Genomic DNA, 19,234 nt, shown 5'->3' with positions numbered 1-19,234 from the left:
GCTTATCATCAAACTTTGACAAACTTAACTTCTCAGTAGATATTTAAAGTGATAAAAATACAGTTCAAGAAAATGTTTCCAATTACAAATTCATTACTTAACTTTTAGTGCTTCTTTTTATTTTGCTTTACACATTATTTCATTGGCCAAAAGGAAGCTTATTTGCTAATATTGTGTGATACAATGCATGCTCTGCTTACAACTGCAAAATGTTGTTAATGCCTTAGTAGAGTATCTTTGGATACATTCAAGTGTTGTTGAACCTTTTGAAAGAGGAAGGATAGTAACTATAAACTGTACTGTTGCTATGCATAATCTTTAACTCATCATTTTATGTAATTTTAAAAGGTTTTACAGATATTTGCTTTCTTTTTCTGATACTTCTAGAATGCAGATATTAGTATCTGTCCTATCTTTGATCTTGCAGAGATCAACAGGGTACTACTTTGTGGATTTTTATTTTCCTTTGTTTTTCCTTTCCAAAGTTCCTTTTCTTAGGAAGTAGGGTTGGAAAAATGCTTGCTACACCAGCTAGTCCTGCTTTCCTAAAGGAAGCTCTAACTTTCCCACAGACCAAGATATTTTGGAAGGAGTAGTTTTCAGAAAGACTGTAGGAATCAGGGTTTGGGCAACAACAATTGCTGGGAAAAAAACCACTCAGGAAATGAGTTCTCTCTTTCAGTGAAAGACAAGTTTGGTGGAGAACATAGCCCGGAAAAAATCCTCCAGTGGACATTATTTTAAAAAATTAGTTACAGAGGAGTGCTTAAGTGAGAAAGGTTTGTCTCAGCATCTTGTAAAATCAGAGTGCTAAGAAGCCTGTACTAACTGTAAATACCTGGCTCGGACACATGAGAGGATGTAGTGATAGCTGCATTAAGATCTTGAAAGTGGATCTTTCACTGTGATGGTGCAGATCTCAGAAGGCAGGAGTAACCGTCTCCCTAGTTTTGCTTTTAAGAAGAATAAACACCTCCTTTTACCCTGTAGAACAGAAAAACACAAATGTGCCTGGTTCGCAGGCTTTGGATCTGTTCTTAAAGGAACTTAAAAAGCACAGTCTAGTGAATCAAAGGCAAGCCAGTATCTTGATCTACAGAGAATCAAAGTCAGGGATACAAACAGTCTTCAGAAAGTGATTCTTCGTATGTGGTTTATTTTCAACCGTTATCACATCATGAACTTGAGAAATGAGAGTTGAAGGGTGTTGCAACTGTTCTTGTCAAGCCAGAAGGCAAGGATAGACCCTGAACACTGAAGGCCTTTACAGCAGAGTTTTCTTCCATTGTTGTTGTCCAATTTTGTTTTGTTTTATTCTTTTCTTCCTAGCGAATCACCTGTCTTGTCTCCTGTCATTCCATTCTGATGGCTGTGTTCACTGAAGGATGTAATTTTGTATATGCTAGCTTTTTTCCTTCCTGGAAAACAACTGTGTTACTGGACCTTAGAGGTTGTAGAGGCTATATCCATAGCAAACCACAGGACCTGGGATGCACGCTCATCTCTATCTGATTTTCACATACATGTCCTGTAAAATCTTTATAATAAAGTTCCAGTTCAGCACTGCGATTCCAGATGTAGATCACATGCACGTAGTACCAGGGACCTTTCCTCATGGTCACCCTTTTGCAATAACATGTCTTGTTCAGCCCCCTGGCAAACATTTCCTATCCCAGAACAATTGCCTCTGATTTCAAATAACTGCTGTTCCAATCCAGACACACACTTTGTCATTAGCTTCAGCTCTGAGTGGGTTGTTTGAAGGTTTACTTTTAAAGAATGGTACTCATAAGGCAGAACAAATTGTCCCATTTGCAGTTCACAGACATAAAAATAGATAAGTAACTTTTAATTTCTTCACAGTGCATGGATACCACTGAATCAGCTAAACTTTTGTATGCAATATCATTTCATACACAGCCTCCTTCATCACTTGATGTCAGTACAATCTCAACATGCAGCTCTCATCCATCAGCAGCAAAATGGGATTAGCAGGGATCAACCCATATTGTTCCATGCCGTAGCACAGAACTATTGTACTGAATGTAGAATAACCAACAGTTTTGCTTTTGGTTTTTTTGGAACACCATCAAATTATTTAGTGACCAGAAACCTATATATAATTAAATCTGCCTTACAAATTATGTTCATCATAATTGGCTTCTGGGTGAGGAAGCATCGCAAAATCGGATGCATAAACCATAAAAATAGAGGGACCAGTGAAATGCCTAATATACATCTGAAGCCTTATGAACTGTGGACTGTTTGAAGTATATTTTGGGCTATTCTTTTATCTAAGTACAGAAGCTTTTCATGGTCTCTGTTCCACCATATAAAATGAGTTACTTGGATTTGTTGTTTGTTTTTCATTCTGTCTTGATTCAAGCACACTAACAATGTGCCAGCTTGCTTTTTTAATTCTAGGTTCTACCTTAATATATGTATTCAGATTAATATTAAAAATACTAAATGGTAATTTGTAGCAGTTGACAACTAAATTTGCTTCTGAAACTTTTCCTTGCCAATGACATACTAATGAAATTTGGCTAGAAGTAACATCCAAATCATGCATATTTAAAGCCCAATTAACTGTAAAATTTATGCAAATACTTTAAATACATATTCATATGCTCTCTAATGAAAGCAAAAAATGCGTCTGTATTGTCTAGTATCATAAAATACATTATCACAAGCTCCAAGCATGCTTTAAGAATAACTACAAGATATATTAAAAAATACATCCACAGCTCTTGCATTAATATGTAAGTAACTTGGAAAGCCATTCTATATTGCCAGTTTTTATGTATAGATATGTACACACATATATACTAAACCAAAGTAAGTGAGGTTCTGATAGAAACGGCTTCGTGAATTTCTAGACTAATATTTTGTTTCTGTTGGTCTGTTTTAGTTCAGTGATGTGATCATAGGATCCAGTCTCTCAAACACTTGCATAATTTTTTTGTAATTTTACAGGTGTGAGTAATAATGGAAGGATCAGCCACAGTAAAGTGCGTAAGTGTTTTTTAGGTTTAAGGCCTTAATGACTAGTTACTACTCTGATAAGAGGAATGAATGTATAAAAAGTGACACATTGCAATACTGTCTCAGAACATCCAAATGTCTTTGTAGTTGTATTCATTTCATTTCATCTTCAGTACAGCTGAGAAACTCCCATTCCATCTGCTATGTGTGATTCCTTGAGTATGGAAGGAAAACAGCGTGTTGCAACATATTTTCAAGACAATGTTCTTGAATTGAAAATATGAGCACAGAAATACTTACTGGTAATAAATAAATACATTTCTCTGTTGATACTGGAGGAAAGTATCCATATAAAAATACCAGGGTGGCGCGGGGGGGAAGGAAATCCCCAGAAGTGCTAGAGCTCATTCTAGAGCTACATATTACTGCAAATAACTGGCAGTTGTCACAGCCAAATACTGAACCTTGTACTGTCCCTTACACCCTACTGACAATGTTTTTGTAATAGTCTGTATTTACCCTTCTGTGCTGTGGCATACATCAATTTTTGTTTTTACTGTTCGGTATGGTTTCTGCATCCCACATGCGCTGCACAACATGGTGTTCTTTCTTCCCTTCTGTTTTAATTTGCTTCTTCCCACAAAACCTGGGGGCTGTATTCATGTGTGGAAGTGCTTAGAAAGTGAAATGAGCATGAAAATTCGGTGCCTGAAAGCATGCTGCAGAGACCTATAGTCTTGCGGGGTGGGGGGGGTGTGGGGGATGTCCACTCATAAGTGTTTTCGTTCACAAGCAGAACGCAGATTTGGCAGGAGAACATGGTGGTTAGATGCAGAAGTGGACTCTGTAAATACACCAAACTTCTGCTAGCGTGGGCTCACTAATGGATAGGTAGAGATTTGTTCTCAAATGCCGTTCGGGTGGACTTGTTAAGTACAGAAAAGTAAAACAGATGTAACTAGCTAACACCATTGTTTCTGAAAGGAGGGCCTCACAGATGTCTGTGTTGGGAGCGACAGGGTAGTTGCATGTGAGGAAGCAAGGGTGGAGGCCAAGGATACTTGTATCTTGGCTGTGATGCTGACTCATGTTGATTTAAATTCTACCTGAAACAGTCTTCAGAAGGATTTGATGTAGTGCGATGCCTTCTGGAGTTACGCTTTTCAAAAAGGAAGATTAGTAACTGGTGGTGTGTCATGCACATAGGATAGGAGGTACGGGGCTACCATGCTTATGTTCCAATATGGGTTCTCATGACCAAAAGTACTGTCTTGAGAATACAGAAATCTCAAGGTCAGATTTTCGGCTTTGAATATTTTTCATTTGATTGTGATCTTCTTTGTCTTGGTACCTAGACTGAAGGCAAAAACTTACTGTATGTGAACTGAACTTTGAAAGGCTTTTTGTAGTATTTTTAAATGTCTTGATCTCATTTGTTGCCTTGTGTATTACCTCTTGGTTTTGCAGTTTAAACAGACTCCTTGAAAAAATTTCTGTCCTTTCCGTCCCAAATTAAAAAAGTTTACAGCACATTACAGTGCCATTTGAATCATGAGGTACTTAATTTCTGGGAGAAACTGAGTTTCTTTAGGTTTCTGTTGGCACATTTCTTCAAACATGCTACCAATATTTTTTGCCTTCTGTCTTCCGAATGAAGAACATCTGCTCTGGACATGATGGCTGTACTCAGAAGGATTAATTTTGAGCAATGGGGGGAATCCCTTGAGGTTCTGCTAAGTTTTTAATATTGTAATAGTCAATAGTTTGAAGGTTTCATCTTATATAATGGATAAATACAGTTTTAAGTGGTTCCTCTATTTTTAGAGTGACTGAAGGGAGTGACATAATGGAGTCCAAGGAAACAACCCCGTAAAATAGTGTATAAATATCCAGTATTTTATACAGTGCTCCTCATGTAGCTTCCTGAGAGTACAGATACAGCAAACCTACAGCTGCTTTGGGTTCTTTAAATATTTCTTCTATGGGAGCCATCACCTGTAATGAACTAATTTTACTGACTGGGTCTGACAGCCTTACAGCAGTGTAATTGAATATGGTACAGTGCAGCATACCAGCTCTAAGATGTCAGAAATTCACCTGCTTACATTCTAGGATGTCTGAAGAAATAAAGAGCTTCTTGACAACAGCTTCTTCAGGAAAGCAGTTTGTTCAAAATATTTTGTATTGCAAATCCAAGAAAAAAAATCAGTCTTTATTGCCAGTAGACATGTAAAAATTGAGTAATCATGAATAGAGCATACATTCAGATTAGTTCAATGAATGTGTAGTAGATGATGCCAAAATATGATTAAGCTATATGTCAGTAGCATTTGAGACAGTCGATATTAATAATTTTTAAAGGTTGTCGTGATGGATTGCAAGCTTCATTAATGCAGAGCTGTTTAGAGAATGAATATTTAGTTTCACTTATGTAGAGTTTTGACACTTCCCCATTCTCTAACAAAATGGAAAAGAAAAAAACCAAACAATCAACCTTGGAAGTTTTCTGGAGCAAGGGTGAGGTCAAGGTGGGTGGAAAAGAAACCATGTAGAGTCCTGTCCTATAAAAACCAGTAGCTGATTCTCAGGGTGTTTAGTGAGATTTTTGTTACAGTTGAGCTGGTCCAAAGTCAAGCTGCAGCTAAAAGGGGTGAGTGAAGTTCTGCTTCAGTCTGCATGCCCTGTGATGATCTAGTTCAAAAACCTAAATCAAAATTACACTTATTTTTGCTGGGGGAGGACTTTGAGACACCGTTTTGATAGCAGCAGTGAATTGTGGCAGGCTTGCTGTTGCACAAAAGTTCATCTTTACTTAGAATATGGAGCATGCCTGGGTTCAATCCCCATTATATACCCAAATCAGAGATCATAAATGCCAGGTCTCCGATATCTGTCTTATTTTGATTAGAAAATAACACTTCTCTTGTGTACTTTATTTGTATATAATTAAAATACATATTTATGTATTTGTATGGTTTCCATGTCCAGAATGGATAGTGGTTACTGAATAATACATTTTCTCGCAGACTTACTCAGCTCTATCAGAGATGCTTGATTTAAGGGAAAATGTCACCATGTATGACAGGTGAATTTGATTATTTATTAAAGCCAGCTGAAGCAAATATTCCAAAATTTAGGCAGTGAAATCTGAAAGCCAGCTTAGCCTTTTTGTCACATAATAGAGATACTCATGGGACATAAAAAAAGAAAAAGAGGTAGTTGAATATGTGGTATTAGATATTCATAAAATGTGTTTTAAAATGCATTTACATTCCTAATGAAAACACTTTCTTTCTTTAATCCACCAGCTGAATGATGTGTGACAGTATGTCTGTTGCTGAAGCCTTACATAGAAAGGCCAGGCAATTCTGCAGGCTCTCTGGAACTCAGATTAAGTAAATCCAGTTAAGTAAATCCACCACAGGAAAGAAAGTGGTATTGTGGCTCTTTGTTAAGATAGATGGACACGGAAAAGAAACATTGGGGATTTATTGAAAAATTGCTTAACTTTGGAGTAATTTCAGGTCAGGGTTTGTGGTTAATTTAAATTGCAGTTAAAGGAAAAAGAGGAGAGACATCCTTATAACCTCGTAAAATAGTTGGTTTTAACTAATTCCTCAGGCCTCTTTTCTTGGTTATATTTATATACGCTATGGTTCTACTTGACTGTAGTAGTTCTCATAATTATGAAATAAAAAGATCAGTTCCACTTATGTACAAGCATAAATTTCTGTCACTTCACAATTGAAAGATTTCAGTGGCTCATTTGAGTTATTTTCTGTTCTTGTATGTTTGTTAGCATTGGTGTTGGCATTATTTCAAACGTAGCGAAGCAGTGGTACCTTATTGGGTACTGTATTTTCTTAAAATATATGTGCGTATTCTAAAACGGCTCAGCTACATGGTCTAGCAAATCTTACAACATTAGTAAGCCGGGCTGATTGTATTTTAAACAGTATTTTCTTTGAATGGTGCTGTTGTGATTATTTTGCATTATGCCAGTAATAAGAGAAGTTTGAATGATAGGATGCAAGAAATGCAAGAAAGTGATCCAAATGAAATAAACCAGCAGCTCAGCATTTGCCAGACCTGAAAATAGAGTAATACAACAGTGCAGTCACCATGTGTTGCCCAATTTTAAACCTTGCTGAAGATGTACACTTAGCAAGATTACATGTATGTGGCATTAAAAAAAAGCATGTGTGCATATATGTGTGTGTGTTTGTGTGTGTGTATATATATATAAAAAAATTTTTAAAAAGCAGGACACATTCATATTTCAAGAAGTGTTCAGGGGCATTGAAAAGAAAACCATGTGTTCATCCTGTACACCAGTATAATATTTCTAAATATTTTCATTCAGAATGTTTCCGTTAATTTTTTTGCATTTAAAGACTAGATTTCCATGATGGATTAGTAGGTTTCATAAGAAAATTAAGAATTGAGCTGACATTCCTTGAAAGATGAGTGAAAGATGAAGTGGTTTGTAGCCAAAATAAGAAAATAATATAACAACTGACCACATACAATTAAAAAACAACCACTGAGAAGTCTCCCTCTCAGCTCACTTTCCGTATTTACAAATGCTGTCAGTTTCGAATTACAGGTTATAGAGCAGAGTGAGGAAAGAGAGCTAGAGATAAATAATTAATAAGGCCCTCGCTGGAATGGTTGTGCCAGCAGGAGCCAACACAAGCAAACTGCCAGGTGCTGTGGAAGTCTTGTGCTGTAAGGACGGCTAGAGATCTGCCTTGCTGTTCTCCATTCTCTGAGGATGACAAATCTAAGATTAGAGCCCAAAATATAACAGCATTTCCCCAGAGTACTCTACTGGTTTGTAGTTCGGAGACATCCTGAACTAGGCAAGTCTCCGTGCAGTTAGTAACCCTGAGCAGACTTCTTGTTCAGTCTCCCCATGAGTCTTGTAAGCTTCTGATTGTCGTAAAATATTGTGGTGAGGAGTTTCCACAGACTGCACAGTGTGAAGAACTGTTTCCATGCGCCATATGCAAACTGCCCCAGCTGGATTTTCAGTGACCCTCACTCTTGTGCTGGAGGAGCTGGTGGATGCAGCTGATTCCTAGGTGTCCTCTTCAACCCTCCTACAAGTCTGTGGGTTCTATCGTACCTTCTGCAGTTTTAATCTGTTTGAGAGAGTAAGACCAGAACTGTGCATGATAGTCAATAATTCTACTCCTCTCTTAATTTCTATCATTCATTTTGGCTGCGGCTGAATATTAAGCCAATAGCACCATGAGAATACCTACAGTGCTACCAGAAACACCTCTATCATGTCAGCTAAGCCTTTGAGTGGTTACTGAGATATATTTACCAAGTACAGTGACACTAACAAAAGGAATGTTAGTGAGTTTTATATAAGGAAACATTTTTTTTTAAAGACCAAACCTATAATCACAGAGATAATTGTAAGAAGCAGTTTATAGATGTATGTAGTAAAGGCATTTAACAGTTTTGACTCATCTTATTGAAGACCAGGCAGTTGCACTAAATTCACACCTTAAAAACTGCAGTGTTACCTTTTAAATGTAATGATTCAACATAATAATAATCCTGCAAAAAATGAATTCTTTTAAGTGAATGAAATGAAATTGTAACTTTGGAAGAAGTATTTAGGAATCTTCAGACAGAGGGAGTTAAATACTTTTTTCAAAAGCACTTTCTTTAGATCTTGTATATCCCAAATGTACAAAAATAAAAATAAACAGTCTTGTAAATTCATTTCCAGCAAGAGTTTGCTTGATCATTTTCAATATTTGTTCCAGCTCGTAGCTGTTATTGTCACGGTTGCAGGAAGGAGGCAGCACGCAATGCAGAATTCATGTGAACGTTTCTTTAAAAGTTTCTTGCATACAACAATGCAAACTTATCTGTATATACAAAAATACTTTTCCAGACCATAAGTCTGTATGTTATACCATGGTAAAAAGAGAATGCCATATGATCGTTCCTTTTTGAAAATTAATGTATACTATGATTTTAAAAAACACTTGTAATCAAGTACTATTAATAGTTCTCTTAGTCACAAGTATACAAGTAATACGAGCATTTTTGTAACCTTCATTTCATTGTCTGTCGGTAGTTACACCTGTCCTACTACATGACCTAAATTATTGTTGCTAAATTTTATAATGGGCTCCATAATTTAGAACAGTACTTACGACAGTGCAGGAAGGCAATAGTTGCCTATGATGGCAAAAGTTATTTCTGTATAATTAGATCTTATTATATTAACAATTTGTCTTTCATTTTTATATACATTTGCTGTTTGTTTATTAATTTTATCTGTGTTTATCCTTAAAATTGAGCTTTTTATGTTAAGATATTTTAGGAATTTTGTTTTAAACTGTAAAATATGTGCAAATCTACCAGTGCCATGAGGAAAACAAATTTTTTAAATAATCATCTCTGTTCATCACACTGTCATGTTAGTAATGAACAAAAAGCTCAGTCTCTACTTAAGTCATTCAGTGTATTCATAAACTCTGGCCTTTTGTACACACTACACAGTTCATGGAGATAGATTAATTTTAGCATGAGTACACAAAAGCGATAACATACAGGGAGATTATCAACTCTGTGCTCTGTGAATGCAGCTGTAGTCCACATGTGTGCATACACTCCAGTGTGGTTAATGATACTGGAATCCTCAGTGACTGCGAATGTATAGAGGTCGGTATGGGTGGCCAGGATGGCTGAGGCGATGTGCTGTCACGCTCAGAAGTAGAGTTTTGCTTCCAGCATATGGCCCTGCCCCTTTACTGTGCTGCCTTTGGTGCTCTTTGTTGAGATATATCCTGGCATCTTCAGTTGCTCATTAGGATGAGAAAAGTAATGTTTACTTTGATGCAGAATTTGTTTTTTTGTGTGTGAGACAATAATCTTGTCATGGGAGATACATTTTCAGTTAGCAACCATCAGTCTGTCTCAGCACTTTGCTCAGGGTTTGTTACCCTCCAAAGCGTAAGGCTATTGACACTAGTGGCAGAGCTAAGAAATATTTGAGTGATTTTTAGCAGTACATTTCCATACTAACAACAACAAAAAAAATCTGAGAACTTTCTTCCTAGGTTTGTTATTAGGGCTTTAAAACAAAACAAAAAAAATGAGGGGCTTTTGCTTTGCTTGGTGTAGCAGGGATTGGTCAAAGGGAGGAGAGTTCTGTTTCCCAGAAAAAATCTCTCTTTGATTTGGCTCTCTTTTTTCATAAAAAATAGTTTTAGAAACAATTAAAATGAAGTAGAATTATGTGCTTAATATATGTTATTTATTGCGTATATAAGGAATACAAATGAAGTAGTAACTTCAAAATTATGCAAACTAGCCACTAAATCCCACCAGGCATCATAGTTATAACCGGTGATGACTGTTTCAATAGAACAAACTATGTACTCATCAGGTATTTGGATTTTCAGTGTTACCATTCATTTGTTCAGCACTGTGTGTAAACTCAGTGTGAGGTTTTTAGTCTAGAAACTAGATCAAATTCAAACCAAAGATTAGTAAGAAAGTTGAAAAGTGGAAAGCAAATTTTAATATATAAAAAGTAAAAGCAGTAGTTGTGTTGTATGTGAACCTATGTTTCCTATCAGGTGGAAGCGGAAATAGATACTGTTCAAAAATTGATGAGGAATTTGCTGCCTGCTGCCCTAGGATGAATCTGCTGTTGAAGGCACACAACAAGGAAGCTGATACCACTCTTCAATTAAAAGGGATGACGCAGTGTATTAGAAAGAGAAATAAGGATTTGGGACAGAGATGTGCAGAGTTTTGAACATGAAGACACTGATAGTACTTCATGAACGTATACATGGATGTATGGTGTATTTTTCCTCATGTTCACCCATTTTGAAACTCTGATTATGAAGGATGCTAATTGAAAGATGTAGGCAGGTTTGTAACCATGCTAGCGTGTCCTTTCACATTCTGTTTTCTGCCTTGAACCATTTTTTTTTTTTTTGGCTTTTATATTTTTCCTACAGCAGCTGAGTTAAAGTGATTTTTTGTGTGTGTGTGTCTTATTGTATTATTCATGTTTATATGTAAAAATTCTTTGCATAATTATTTTTTAAAATCACTGGCCTGTCCTTGGGTAGTTCTGTCTGTGTACTTCTGTTTCTTTGCTTCAGACCAATATAATAATGTATCCAAAAGATTTTTGTACATGTGGAGTGGGGGGGGTTCCCTTCAGGATCCTGTTTTCCTTAGGTTATTCGGTATTTGTTGCTGTTATTTTCCTTCACCATTGAAATTCTGCTTTCCGTAAAATTAAGTTCTCCTAACTATATTATTCTTGTTATCTTATTTTGGAAAGGAAAGCAAGGTTTTGGGGTCCCTGCATGTGAGAATATAAGTCGGGGTGATGAAATAGCATTCCAGATTGCTCCCTGTCCCAGTAGGTGTGAGTGAAGCTCTAAGCATATCCTGGCTGCGTTACACCCTGGGAGCAGTGGCTCCAAAAATGCCTTGGGAGGTGCCGCTCTCCATCCAGCAGCACTCGCGCTGTGGTTGCTCAGTGCATGGCTGCTGCCTTTTCTGTCTTCTCAATAATACCAAACAACACATCTGTAATGGTAATAAGACTCAAATGATGGAAAAATAAAATTACTTGAATCTAAAGTGTTCATTGGGCACATGTTCTGGTCTTTTTCGTAGTACGGGGACTGTGCTTGTATATAGCTGCCAGGTTACTCTCACCTCTGGGTACTTTTTCTGTAGTGAGATTATTTCTTCTTTAACTTCTTGTATGAATGACTTCATCAGTGGTTCTGATAAGTCCAGTTTTTTGACAATCAATACAAGCTGACATCTATTCTGCTTCTTATTGGGGTAAAAAGTCCTCTTTGTTTTTAGAGTTAGACTGCTTCTAGTACCATGGCAATCCTTGAGTGATAGTTCAAGTGTGCAGAGTCAGGCTTGCTGAGAGAACACAAACACCCAACTTCTGTGCGCATTTGTATATAAGATTTTAAAATTTCTGATGTTTCATCTTTCTAAAAAGTGTTTACCAATAATAATATCTAAAAAAAAAATAATATCTTGCAGTCCTGGTTTTGAGTCTAAGTCCAGTGAGCTGTTTGAGACACAATCCAATAGAAAGCCAAAATAACTCATTGAATACTTAATTATTCTGATATCCTTTCAGTTAATAACTTTAATTATGGCATGACAGCTCTGGTGGGTATAGACAGGTACGTTTCCTTCTAAGGACTTCCAGTAGCAAGGCCTTGCTACTAGTGACTCTCAAGAGTTTTGACAGGGAGAGTATTTTCAAAGGCTTGCAGTTGAATTTCCTCATCATGCGAGTTGATCTAACAGCTGGACTGTTTAAATTATAGTAAAGATGAATCACTGTGCAATAAGACAAATCATTAATTCAGAAGAAAAATTATACTGATATTAAAAGCTACGTTCTGGTTTTATTCACATTTTTAGACTGTATATTCAGGTCATTTACTGATACAGCAGCAGAGTGACAGAATTTAATAAAATGAAATTTGGGTAATATTTAATGCCATGTTTTGTATTAATTGGTTAATAGAGAAATGGCAGTAGTATTATGGTCTACTGTTAGTATGAAAGAGAATCTTACCAGAGTGGTGATTTCCTGTCTAGTAACTGTTTTTTTTCTTTTTTCTTTTTTTTATTTTTTCTTCTGGCATGTTCCTGACATCCCTACTTGCTTGTGGGAATGAATATTTTGATCCTTGTGAATTGTAGAGCCTATTGTGAAGAATGGCAGGCCTCCAACGTCTCACAGCATGCACTCATTTCTCCACCAATACACAGGATCTTTCAAGAAGCCCCCTTTACGGAGACCACATAGCGTCATAGGGGGCAGCCTCGGCTCTTTCATGGCAATGCCCAGAAATGGGAGCAGATTAGGTAATTTACTACATTGTTTGTTTAAGTTCATCTTTCTATGAAGAATAATGTCTGTATTGATTCTTAGCAAGAGATACAGTTATTGTCATGCTTTAATAAATCTCTGGGAATGTAGTAGTCTTTTTCTAGAGTTGTTAGAGAAACTTGTTTTTAAGGTACTGAATGTCTCTTTAAGATTTTCAGGAAGAAGGCAATTACAAGAACACACAAGTTACCCATGAATTTTGACAAGTTGCAAAGTTACAAAAGTTACAAAATACTCTTTCTTAATACTTTGCAAGAAACCTGTGTGTCCATCTCAGTTAAGCATTGGTGAGAACTACAGTAAATTGAATATGATAAAAATAGAGGATAATCATCCCATATGTGGAATTTAAAAAAAAACTGGTGCATTACTTAAACTTTTCATTATCATAAGAAAAAAATGGCTTTCTTCAGTGATAAATTAAGGCCACTCAACTATAATTATCTTTTTTGTTGTGGTCGCGAGCTATATTTGTGGTTCTGTGGGGCAAATAAGTTACAAAATCTTTTTTCCTCACCTTCAAGTAATTTGTCATGTTGCTGCCTCCAGTCACCATTAATTTTTTTACCCTGCTTTTATGTTATTTTAAATTATGCTTAATTAATTGATACTGGAAAATAAGAGCAAGTCACAGTTTAATTACAATATTATGATGTTTTCAGTCTTCTGCCCTCCTTTAGAAGTGTGTCATAAACTGATCTCCTTCAAGATTAAGCTATGAGTCTTCAAGATAGTAGTCAAACCATTTATATCCTCCTCTGCTGTAATATCACTCATCATGTTCAAAACCTTGCTTTTTTTACTGTTTGTGCTACCATTCAAACTGAAAAAAAAAAAAAATTCTGTCTTCTTGAATGGACTTCAGCAGCTGTTATCACAGATGAAAACAGGTTTTAGTGTGCACATTTTGACTACCATATCAATTCCTGATTTTTATCAAGTCCTATACGCTTTATTTTCTTTCTTTTTTGCCTAGCTAAGCTTTGCTTAAGTTGCCAAGAATCTAACAGGACAACAGTTTAAAAAAAAATAAATAAATTGTGTACTTAAAGAAATCTCTGGTTAGGAATATTTAGTCTTTTATGGATTATTTGTCAAATCAGATGTATATAAACTGTGTACAGGAACAGCAGAGACGTATACTTGCGTGTTCTTGTGTGTTGCCTTTAAAAACATTTTATAGCATTTTAAAATGTAAATTTACCAATAACTTTATTCCTCTTTGGAATTTCACTGTGAACTTCAAATCAGCTTCCCAAAAGGAAAATTCATAAAGAGTTTTTGGGGTTTTTAATGATTTTCCAGTTTTCTCAAAGCTTTATTTTTCACCTGAGAAAAACGCTAATACATAAGTATTGCAGAAGAATGCCATTAGTTTTATTTTTCTTAGGTGATCAAGTGTTTAAATAGCACTCATGATTTTAATATGTTAGATTGTAGGAACTGTTGTAATAACATGTTTAAAATAGCTACAGATTCCTGTAGAATTTGTAATTTCATTGAAGTAGTATGGAATAGATTTGCTGACATGTATGCACGTATGTGTTAAACACCTCTTTTTGCTTTGGATGCAATGATGCCATTTTGGGTGGTGTTTTACTCCTAATTTGATGAAAATTTAAGCTACTTGTACATGTTATCTAGTGGTAGATAACACAAGTACAAGCATATACAAGCATAATTACTAATGCTGTTTCTGTGCTCCTTCACGTCTTCCCTCCTTTTGTTCCTGCCTTATAAGAATGATTATTACTCGGCAGGATACTGAGATTTTCTTTGTTGGGATAATGACATCAGAAATGAAACTGTCAAATATTCCACGCTACATGAGACTTCTGTTGTTTTCTTCGCTGTCTTCATTCATCCTCTTTTCTTTCCACTTTTTCCTCTATTCCAAGGGTGGAAAAATGCTATCAGAGAGATATCCTTGAAATACCACAAAATAATGGCAGTTGAAGGATGGTTATATGGTAAAAAAACAGATTAAAACAAGACCTGCTGCAGGTGCATCTTCATGCTGCTTGCTTTTTTATGAGATTATCAATATAAAAATTGGTTGAGAAGCCCAGGAGGGTTTTGGAGTTTTGTTTGTTTTCTGAGCACTAAACATGCGTTCGTGCTGTTGTGGTAACGTGTAATATCCAAAAATATTTTAGAAATAATTTATACTTGGAAAAATCTCTGTTAGCTTTAGGTTTTGTAAAATGTTTTGTAAAGACAAAAATTCTGAATTGATCTCTAAAAAGTGTGCTTTTGTTCAAAATTTTGTAGTAACTTTTAATTTAGTATTCAGTTATCATGAGGATTTTAAATAATGTAGATGACTCTCAGGCCAAATTGTGAATCAGTCACGCCACCAATGTGGATGAAGGTCTAGCTGAGGATTTTTTAGTTCACGTATAGTTCACAAGAACGGCTTGGGTATTTAGTGAAAGCAATTCAATAAATTATTGAACCGTTAAAACCTCTGAAGGCCATGCAAGCTGGCTTTGATGCAGGTGAACTTGCCTATAGAAAACCTTAGTGAAATTAAGGAAGTATTTGCATGATTTTCATCATTGCTTAATCAAGTATTATCATCATGCACCTGTGTAAAAATGATTAAAATTACTAGGTTAATGCCTTATTCCTGGGTTTATGCTATTAAAATAATGAGTATAAGGCTCTACTAATGCCTTTTTAATTAAATAAAATAAAAGGACACATTTATATTAGATGATAACACAGTCAAGATATTTTTTTAAAAGCTTAAAAGTATCCCTATTTAGAATATAATTAAAACATCTGCAAAGTCTTATAGTTAGGAGCTGTTGGGTATTTAGCCCATCAGAAATTCAGGCGTGTGCTTAATGTTAGATTTTTGGATGCTACAGCCAGTATCCTACTTGAAACCTTTTGGTTATGGGTATGTAGCTTATCCAGACTTGCCAGAATTAATCACATCCCAGCAGTATTCAAAACAGACTGACCATCATCTTACTTAAGTCTGAAATATTCCATTTTTAGACTTGAGTGGTACAGACCCACTTTGTCTTCTCATTCCTGATTTATTAAGAGCAGACTCTCCTTGCAGCTACATTATCTGCCAGAAATGCATGGGTTTCTGTTACTAGTTCTTGAAATATTTCTTAGTTGTGTATTATTGTATAGGTGGTCTTTTTAATAGAAGAATTATCTTTGTCAGCTAGGATGCTTTTTGTAGTTCTGAGTGTTGCAGTTCTAAGTGTCATTTTTTTACAGTCACTTCATAATACATACGCTTTTATGAATTGAACATTGTATATTTTAAGATAAAGTATGACAGTAGAAATCAGATGAATACTTTAATAAGTGTCAGTCTTTTTAAAAAAGAAATTATGTAATTGCTCCATGCCTTAGAATACAATACTACTTTAATTTCGTCAGTCTTATTTTGTGAGGTTGCCCAGATAACTGTCTCTGGTCTAGCTTCTCTAAAGAAAATAGTCTTTGGGCCCCAATCAATGGACTTGTACTAGCATGAGATAAATAGATTGGGGAACAATTGTCAGCGTCTGTTACACTTAATTTTACAAACAGAATCTTGAAAGCTGTAATTTCTAAAGTGGATTACATGATCTCTCAGAAAAGTGTTTTAAAAGATAATCTTTTTTAAAGAACTCATATGGTGAATGCTGTTTACCAGATACAACAATGCTGGCATAACAGCTTTGCTGCAAATAGTGTTTTCAATAATTTTCTTATATTACTAAAAAAAATTTTCTACAGTTTGTTAGATATTTTTTAAAAAGACTGCTATCAAGTCACTAAAGAGAATAAGAGAGATTTCTTAGAGACCTGGCAAAAAGGAGTCACATTTTGTCTGCTTAGCTTAAGGTTAAGGCTGTTCTTTAGGGACCACTTTCTGAAAATCTTTTCCTCTGGTTCAAACTACCATGCCTTTAGAAGCACTGATGAGTATTTACCTTGTTTGAAACCAGAAGATTGCTTCTTATTATGCAAGGAGTGCAGCTTATTTTTTTTTTTTCTCATTCAGTCCAAATCTGAGCGTGACTTGCAGGGAAAATTCTGATGCAATGTGGATTTTTAATCGAAATCCAATTTAGATCTGCACTGCTGCAGGAAAATTTGCTTTCTGCATGAAATGCATGCTTAGTTTGTGTGTTTAATTACAGTACTTTGAGTTAAAATACATCCTGTCAGTGCCTTACGAGGTAATCTTTTTATATCCATTCTGTTTTCTGTAAAAGGAAATTCTTTGTACTGAGGAAGAATTTGGTCCTTTGAAGTCTGCATAATTCTGTGTGAGCCAAACTAGACAAGAATTTTAGAAGATGTGTTGATACCCAAACATTGGTCTAAAGGCTTTTTTTGTAGAAAATCCAGCTTTCTTGCTTTTTGATAGTGGTAACACTTGCATATTCTCTTTTTGCGTTTTTATTGCTGTAATGCCATGCAAATGCTAAATATTTTCAGGTCTGTTGGTAGTAAGGCTGAATTGAGTTCTGTGAGTTTTGCTAATACTAGCATTTTTTAGGGGTAGAGTTCTGAGATTTTTAGTTGTTCCTCAGGTTCTCTTTTACCCTGTACAATATCATACTTAATACCCAGGATCAGGAAAGAGCAAGGAAATTGGTGTCATTTGAAATACCTCCTTTATATGTAGAAGTATTTAATCTCTATAGTAATTTGGAGTTCAAATATTTCAGAGGTGATGATGGAGCATTACTCATAGTGAATTGCTTTTATGACCAATTTCCCATTGTGTGTCCTTTTGCAAGTCATTTGGCTCTTTATGCTATTAATGACACCGCCGTGATCTTCTCTACATTAATTACGGCATTCGTCTTCCAAAGTCTGGAAGATCCTGTGGTGCTTAAAAATAATGTATATGCATATACATAGTATGCATAAACTCTTTTGTGTGGATGAATCTACAGGATTGTTTTAGAAGTACCAATTTCAGTTGACATGAAGATCCTCCAACATCATATAACTCAGGCAGTCTTACCTAAATTCCTCCATAAGGTCACAAATTTCACTTAATTGCTCCTAAATATCAGGTCCTCTGTTGAATCCACTTGTGTGTTGTAGGCCTCTGTTTAGGTGGTCAGAATACATCCCCTTCCTCCCCACATGCACACCAGTTTGTTTTATATCTGAAGTTTCCATGTTTGGCATTTCTGAAAATAATGCCTATACCTTTCAGGTTTTTTTAAGCTTTTTGAAGATACATTTTGGTGGCTAACATCAGGTAGTCTGATTTGAAAATCTGAAATATTTTCAGTGATGTTTTATATCCAAGAGCAGCAGAAAGAGAAGAGGTAGTGAGGGAGTTCAGGAACTGAAGCCCTGAGGGGAAGGTGGTTTAGGAATTAAAATTGGGATTGGACTGTCTGTCTTTTGTTTTGGCAAACTGAGTTCTGCTGCAAACCAAATAAGAAGAAAAACGAAAAAGTTTGTGTAGAAGTCCTATAAAGTAATCCTGTTACATTTTGTGGTTCTTGAGCCATAAAAAGTATATCAAGACTACCAGGACTGTGATGAGTCTTTCACTCTGCCATAAAACCCAATGCACAGTAATGGTACAGTTGTTTTCCATCTGTACAAGAGAGATGTTTGATGGAATACTGATTAACTGTTTTCAATTTTTTGGATTATTTTTAAGATATTGTTCATGAAAATCTGAAAATGGGGTCAGATGGTGAAAGTGACCAAGCTTCCGGAACATCATCTGATGAAGTTCAGTCTCCCACAGGTGTTTGTCTCAGAAACCGGATACACAGACGAATCTCAATGGAGGTAATTTACCTTTCATATAACAAACATTTAAATTGACAAGAGAGTTGTGGGTTGCTTTAATTGTTTATTATAACTGGTTGTCTTCTCAATTAACTGTAGCTGTTCTGACATATATTTTGTGCAGAGAGCATTATTTTAATATTACTTAAATTTCTGTCTCCATTTGTTACACAAAAATCAGATGGTTGTCTTGGATTGTCTATGAGCTGTTCATTTTGGAAATGTAAATATGTTTTGAAGCTTGAATTTTTGGGAAGAATTTGTTAAGTATAGCATTAGAATATCCTTCCATCGCATTCTGTGCAATTCACAGAGTGTATTCAAGAAGATACGGTGTTTAGTCATGTTTTATTTAAGACCTTTTTCTAATCTTTATAAAACTAATGCTACAGCAGCGATCGTCCTGACTGCTTCAGCCTTTCCGTCTCTTCCTGTTTTTTAATGAACGGAACTTTACAGGATGGTAAACAAAAGGAGGAAAAGTACCTTAGGAATAACTATGCACATAATTTCCTTTATTTATGAGTCTCATGAATACTA

General features: G+C 35.6%; 1 protein-coding gene across 2 annotated transcripts in view; it reads left to right on the top strand.

Annotated features, from left to right (window-relative positions):
- Positions 1-19,234, top strand: part of CDK17 (cyclin dependent kinase 17) — a 92,581-nt gene that overhangs the window by 39,187 nt on the left and 34,160 nt on the right. The window contains exons 3-5 of one of the 2 annotated variants that reach the window (XM_059817267.1): positions 2,977-3,015; positions 12,724-12,888; positions 18,561-18,694. In XM_059817267.1, coding sequence (XP_059673250.1) covers positions 2,977-3,015; positions 12,724-12,888; positions 18,561-18,694 — 338 coding nt within the window. The remainder of the gene's footprint in view (positions 1-2,976; positions 3,016-12,723; positions 12,889-18,560; positions 18,695-19,234) is intronic. The other variant, XM_059817268.1, reaches the window with a different exon arrangement.

This window comes from Gavia stellata, chromosome 4 (genome assembly GCF_030936135.1).
Source record: "Gavia stellata isolate bGavSte3 chromosome 4, bGavSte3.hap2, whole genome shotgun sequence".
NCBI classification, from domain to species: domain Eukaryota; kingdom Metazoa; phylum Chordata; class Aves; order Gaviiformes; family Gaviidae; genus Gavia; species Gavia stellata.
This window is presented reverse-complemented; position numbering and strand designations above follow the sequence as displayed.